Genomic DNA, 6,983 nt, shown 5'->3' with positions numbered 1-6,983 from the left:
AAATCCAGTAACCACTACTCATGTCCAAACTACCTCTAGCATACTCTTACACCAATAGTAACTTAGACAGGAAAGTCAACATAAAAACATCTGTCATGGTGCCTTTTTCAACCCCTAAAAAGTGAGGTTAAATAGATGCTGTCTATACACTGCTACGTCATTCCTTTATTTCATCATTTCTAAAAGTATAATTTTTGTCAAATAGCAGATTTCCAAACAGGCAGGCACCAAAGATTGCCCGTGCAAGAATTAGGAAGCCAGTCAGAACAGAAGTTCCAAAACACTTAAACACTTTGGGCCCCACCAAAATCTACAGACCAACATAGATTAGCAGTAACTTAAAATCTTCAAGATCCCATCAAATACAAAAAGAATGAGTAGAAACAGTCTTGCTTGTTCTTTTGATTTTAGTAGTCTGCTGGAGAATTAAACACAATAGGTGAGAACATCCTATTAAAAAGTGCAAATTTTAAACTGACAATTTCCATATCACACACAATTCTTCCTGAAGCAGCAGAAAACTGATCGTCGGGGCTTCTGCTACAGAACACACATCATCGAACGCCGTTAGCTGAAAGCAAAGTTGTTTCTCTTTCTGCTGATTCAAAGTCCCATCCTGCACATTTTAGCACGTGACTTACTATTGATAGTTGAAATTTTCTCTTCTTACTCAGAAATGTGGCTCAAACAAAATACCTTCTATTTGCAGTTGTTCGTTGCTCTGTTCTAGACAAAGCTTTTTTTCAACCCTTTTCAGTCTTAAGTAGCCAAAAGCTTCAAAATTTGTCTCAAGCACTTCATCTAACAAGCTCACTCTCCAACACAAACTACCACTAAAACATTCGCATTGCTCTCTTGAAAATCTTTGGCCAGGGAGTTTTATATTTTTGCAAGACAGTTCAAAGGATTTACCATTTAGGCAAAGAGAGACAATCACTCTCTCAGCACTGCTAGAGCATCTGACTGTTTATTTGGCTTAGAGTTTTCACATTTTAATGTTAATTTTTCAACTTGGATCTCTCAGTATACTGCTACTTAAGATCCAAAGCAAGAAAGAACCGTTTACTTCCAAGGGAGGTAAGTTACTTAGGAAAAAGTCCTCACATTAATTACAGTTGCTTTACTAGAAATTCTCCATCCATGATAGTTTCCTCTCACATTCTTGTGCCTTTTCCTAGTACCAATTCAGTAACAATTCCAGAAAAAGAAGATAAATACATATGTTTAATACTAATATTTAATATAGTTAATGTTGTGATCTCTTCACATAAAGTTTCTATTGAGCCAAAATATGTTTTTTTTAAAGAGAACTCTGACAGAAAGACTGCTTCATTCTCCCTGTACCTAGACTCCATAAAGCCTTTCCAATCTAGTACTACAGAAAATACTGTCAAGACCAAACAAGGAGTGCTGAATTCTTCATCTTGGGGTTTTCCATTTCCTTGAATTACATAAAATCTGCATATTCATTCAATTTTTTTCCTAACAATTATTTTGTAATCAGCGTATCACTGGGCAAATGCATTGCTCTAGTTCTTGTATGAGCTCCCAGAGAAAAAACTGAGAAGAAAACTGAGCAGTGAGAGAACTGTCTGTGGGACTTTCCACAAAGTGGTGTTCCCATGAGCTGAGCCAGAAGGCCTGGAAAGAAGCAACCCTCTGCTCTGAGCACAGGAACGTCATTCCCTGCAGTTTCATCAAGCACATTTTGTGATACACATCTTGTACCATGCAAATACGTGTTCATTATCTAGTTTGAAGTATATGAACGTGAAGGTGAGGACTGCAGAGCTGTTGTTTGGACTGCTGGGTATCTGTATTCTCTGGTGAATGTTTTCACTGCATCGTTACAGCACCTGTTTGACGAAGTCCTTTGGGAAGCTGTTGCTGTTTACAATTTAGCAGGCTATCAGGACTGGTCTGTAGGCTCACAGGTGAAATTAATACACAAGAATAGCTTGTTTTGAAAGAGCTGACTTGAATTTCACATTAGTAGGGAAGAGAACTGCCACAAAGCTCCTAGGTTGACACTTTTCCAGTTTACATCTGTGCTATAAACCTCATTGCTTGAGATGAAGTGAAAACACAGATTCTGCTAGCTGAGAGGCTGAATACACAGTGTAAACAAGCAAATACACGATTACTCTTTTGAACTCCTCACTGTGTCACTCTCCAAAGTTATATAACAATGTCTCTGCACGCACAGATGTGTCAGGGGCACACAGGGACCAGCATCTGGGCACACAGTGGCAGACAGAAGGTGGCAAGGTCATGGAAAAATAAAATGCTGTGGCCCACATGGATCCCATAGGTTGGATTTCAGTTCAAAAATCACTTAAAACACAGCAGTTAGCACCAGTAGAAACATCTGCAGGGCAATCCACAACATTCAAACACTGTATACTTCAAAATTTTGTTGTGTTTTGAAAGGGCATATATCAGAAGAAGATTCTATTTATTAATAAAAAATTTCTAATCCTAGCATACATACCATACACAACACTTCATTTCTTTCTTCTTCGTTAGTTCTAGCTCATTTTACTATATGCCCCATTACTGCATAAAGATAGAAATTGCTGGGGGAATGCTGCTAATTAGTGTTTTGGACATAAACAAACTGTTAGCTACCAGAAAGCATGACAACCAGTTCCCCATGATCCTATTTAGAAAAGTTCTGGTCTCATTCTCGAATACAGAATGAGAACATTATCAGTATATATCCAAAAATCTATCAAATCACTCTTCAGCCTTAATCAAAGGAAATGTGAACTAAAACACGTTCTCCCAGCTGGTTGCCATTGGTTTTGTGCACAAAAACCCAATAATGAAAAGATGGCAGACTAGATTATATTACATCCACTTCATTATTTGTAAAGCATCCTTCTGAATATTATGAAGGATTCACATGTATGCGTGAGAACAGCTGCAGGCAAATATGAGGCTGTGATAAACTCTGATTATTAAAAAAAATCCAGAAAACGTGGTTTTTCTAAGTTTTTATAAAAAAACTTAGTTTTTATATAAAACTAATTTTTATATAAAAAAAATTTAGTTTTTATAAGATTATCAGAGTGGCCAAACCATGGACAAATCATCTTATTCCTGCATTTACTCATCAAGTTACATCCATCTATCCACAAAAATTTAGATGCAAACAAAAAGCCTCATTAAAAATAAATTAGTATCTGCCAACAGGGAAGCAGAGTCATTAGGACTAAACCTGCATTCCAGAACAAAATTAACACTGAATGCATCAATATGACACCAAATCTAACTAACAGCATTTCACATCACCTGCAACAACTTACCAAGAAGTTTTTCCTTTACAGGTCTTGTTTAGTACCAATATAGTGCATGTTTCATCAAATATCAGGGTGTTTGCTGAAAAATAACTCTGCCTAAATGTGGCATCTATCACCACAAAATCTCACTGATAATAAAAGTAGTGATATGAAAAAAGAGTATTTGCAACTTTTATCATTGCCCCTAATTACAAAGGAACTGATATAATGAGATTGAACCAGCACTGCAAAAGGAAACGCAGTCAGTGTTTTCTACAATAATTAATGTAATTGCTGCAAATTCTATGAAGAGCTGCCCCAAGAAAAATACAACAGCAAGTGTCCTGTAAAAATACAGGGATCAAAACATAACCTGAAAATGCAATCAGTTTAAACACAGGTGGAGGTTATATTGACACCACCCCTACTAACACTGAAGGAAAACTCACCTTGTGACAAACTTCTGCTTTAATTTCTTTGAGAGCACGTTCAGAGAACACACAGCCACAGCTTCTCAGGAAGCAAAACCTTTAAAGAAAAGATGACAAGACATACCATCATTTTAAGAAGCCCTGTGCTGATTTAACACAGAAACAATATTGCAAAGGGCTAGCAGGACACAGTTATCTTTCTCTTTACAAGTTCTTGCAGCTAATCGAGGTATCAGCATCTTTAGGTAGGCCCTTATTAATTTTCACAATGCAAGAATAAAATGAAAAGTACTGGGTTTATTAAACCACAACATCTATTTTGTTATTTCATTCACAGTTTAATTCATCATAGGTCTATGACAATCTCTCAAAGGGATCTCTGCAAAACAGATGCTCTTGAGATGTTTTTGTACCTTTGCTATAGACCAACGCAGGCTTCTCTGGAACCATCACCACAATCTGTTCTACTACAAAGTTACTCTATTTGAATGGTTCCACCTCCCACCAAGTGTACTGGTTTCACTTACTCTGACTCAAGCTCTCCAGCAAAGCTGTGACAAGCGACCCTAGTCAGGGTCTGTTCTCCTGTGTCTCTCCTGCCCACGTGGAAGATTCTTGCAAGACTATGTGAAGCAATTACACACACAGTCTGTAAGATCTCCCTTTCCTGAGAGCTCCTGTTAATCCTTTCCTCTTTATCACCTTCAACTGAACTAGAAAATACTAAGGTAGTAAAAATGGGTTTTCTTTTCAGTAATCACTCTCTGGAGGAGGAAATACTTTGCAACTATCAAGCTGTGAAGCCAGCCTCTTCTCACTCATCAGGTTTAACATGCACCCAGGATGCAAGGCTATGTCCTTCCCCAGCCCAATAAAAAACAGATACTATTGCAGGACTGGAACAGACGTACAATCCACCTCCATTCTGATCCTACCATAGGGAGAGGCAGAATTGCTTAACGTGACACAAAAGGAGGTCTCATCCAACCTCCCTCTGCTTGCCCACACCAATCTCCTGTGCTTTAGCCCCCAAACAACTTTTAGTCACTGTTTCTCTGAAAACATTGCTCTCTACTCTTTTATTATAGATATAAATTCACTTAGGAAAGGATTAACTTTTTATCTTTCCTCTTGAATGTGAAATGAAAGGACACTTAACAGTCTTCTGAACTCCCTCCTTCTGACAGGAGGACAAATTTTCCCTGCAAAGTACAAGATTTGCAACACTACCACTTCAAACATTTCTACCTACTCTATTTTCAGTTTAGCATTGTACTCGCTTCTAAAAACAAACCCCAGAAACTTACTGACCTGTGTCTGCCATTCATTTCCAATCCCACCACAGGGCATATAAAGCGTGCAGACTGGATGTCATCATATTTGTCACCTTTTATACTCTCTTTATCACCACTCCAAGCTGGATTATCTGCAAGGTTTAGTTCTGTTACATTCTGCAAAATAAAAAACCACAAGCCTTAAGCTGTTTACTAACGATTTTTGAGCCATGATAACACTTCTAAGATTTTTTTCATTGTGGTTTACTATTTGTAACACTTTTAGTCAGGTTTTGGAGCATATTTTGACTTTCCTGACTGTCTATTAATTAGACACATTAAGCACTGTATCTAATTAATATTAGACACAATCTGTTACCTTGATGCTCCTGATATGTGACGCAGCTTCCATAGGAGTTTTATCAGCTGACTTGTCCAGCAAAAATTCAATGATGGCATCTTTATTATACAACCTGTAACATAAAATTTTTAGTAGCCACATCGATTCTCATAGCATCTTTTTATTTATAAATTAGTCTATTTTAATACAGTGGTCTATATGGAAACATTCATACCTGCCTAGCTCACAGGCTACAATTGGTCGCTGTAACTTCTCTTGACTCAGAGCACAGTAGTTCCATCTTGCCACCAACTCTGCATTTTTATCAACCTGGAGAAAAAAAAAACAATACTCCTGATTTTAAAATAGTTCTTGTATTTGCAAATTATTTAAACATAAAATCAAGTCATGCTTGAAGCATTAATTAAATCCCCAGGTATCTTACCAAACCTACTTTCTGCATGCAAAGCTATTCCATAAAATAACTTTAGCAAAACCTTCGAGCAAAATTCATGATCAGTTTCAAGGGTCTACATCTATCTATTGAACATGCTTCTGCATCTTGGGACTTGGGACCTATCTTCCCAACTCTAACTCAGTTTTCTTATTTTTTGCCACTTCCACATGTTCCCTTCCCCCTTTATTCTTTTTTTTCCTCTCTGTGTGTTCTCCAGCACCCTCTTCTATCCAGTTCTACATCTCACCCCTGCTGGAGTCAACTACTGGTTCCACTCCCTCTAAGGAACAAGATAATAAGAAAAGCAAATCTGGAGATGTCAGGATGTATTTGAAGCTCCAGTCTAAAAGCATTAATTTTATGACACATTAAGCTATAAGAGAAAAGCTGAAGCTCACAGCTACTCTGGCATAAAGAGGAAAAGGATTATATTTCATAGAATCATAGAATAGATTGGGTTGGAAAAGACCTCCAAGATCATCAAGTCCAACCCCTGATCCAACTCCAATTACTATATCATGGCACTAAGGGCCACGTCCAATCTCTTTTTAAAAACCTCCAGGGATGGTGAATCCACCACCTCTCTGGGCAGGCCGTTCCAGTGCCTGATTACCCTTTCTGTAAAGAATTTCTTCCTAACATCTAACCTAAACCTCCCCTGGCAGAGCTTGAGCCCATGCCCCCTTGTCCTATTGTTGGTTGCCTGGGAGAAGAGACCAACCCCCACCTGGCTATAACCTCCCTTCAGGTAGTTGAAGAGAGTGATGAGGTCACCTCTAAGCCTTCTCTTCTCCAGACTAAACAACCCCAGCTCCCTCAGCCTCTCCTCATAGGACTTGTGCTCAAGTCCCTTCACCAGCCTCGTTGCTGATTTATATCAGCAAGTGTAATTCACCTAAGTTTTCTGCCACTTGCTGTGAGATTTCTCCTAATCTTTTATCCACTTACGCACACAGGTGATGCCACTGTACATCCATTACCCTAAAATATCCTGAAGAGAGCCCAAGTAGCATTCAGAACACAAGCAGAGAGACGCAGAAACGGCCGCGTTCCCCACCACCAATGGTCTGTTCACACTATTAAACAGCCCACCGACACCGCTACGGGCAGACACCGCACCCCCGGGGGAGGCGGCCCCCGAACCCCCCGCGTTCAGCAGAACGGCTCCAGTCCCGAAAGCACCGGGCTCCGCCGGGGCTG

At 39.0% G+C, this 6,983-nt stretch overlaps 1 protein-coding gene across 1 annotated transcript in view; it reads right to left on the bottom strand.

The window, feature by feature from the left end:
• RTF2 (replication termination factor 2) overlaps positions 1 to 5,657 on the bottom strand; it is a 26,569-nt gene extending 20,912 nt beyond the window's left edge. Inside the window, exons 1-4 of the mRNA XM_010173107.1 lie at positions 5,562 to 5,657; positions 5,366 to 5,459; positions 5,024 to 5,163; positions 3,731 to 3,809 (exon numbers count right to left, since the gene is read on the bottom strand). Coding sequence (XP_010171409.1) covers positions 3,731 to 3,809; positions 5,024 to 5,163; positions 5,366 to 5,398 — 252 coding nt within the window. The 5' untranslated portion in view covers positions 5,399 to 5,459; positions 5,562 to 5,657. The remainder of the gene's footprint in view (positions 1 to 3,730; positions 3,810 to 5,023; positions 5,164 to 5,365; positions 5,460 to 5,561) is intronic.
• Positions 5,658 to 6,983: the final 1,326 nt, after the last annotated feature.

The sequence above is a fragment of the Antrostomus carolinensis genome, unplaced genomic scaffold, assembly GCF_000700745.2.
Source record: "Antrostomus carolinensis isolate BGI_N321 unplaced genomic scaffold, ASM70074v2 scaffold14528, whole genome shotgun sequence".
In the NCBI taxonomy this organism is placed as follows: Eukaryota; Metazoa; Chordata; class Aves; order Caprimulgiformes; family Caprimulgidae; genus Antrostomus; species Antrostomus carolinensis.
The sequence above is the reverse complement of the archived record's forward strand: the minus strand, read 5'-3'. Positions and strand labels throughout refer to the sequence as shown.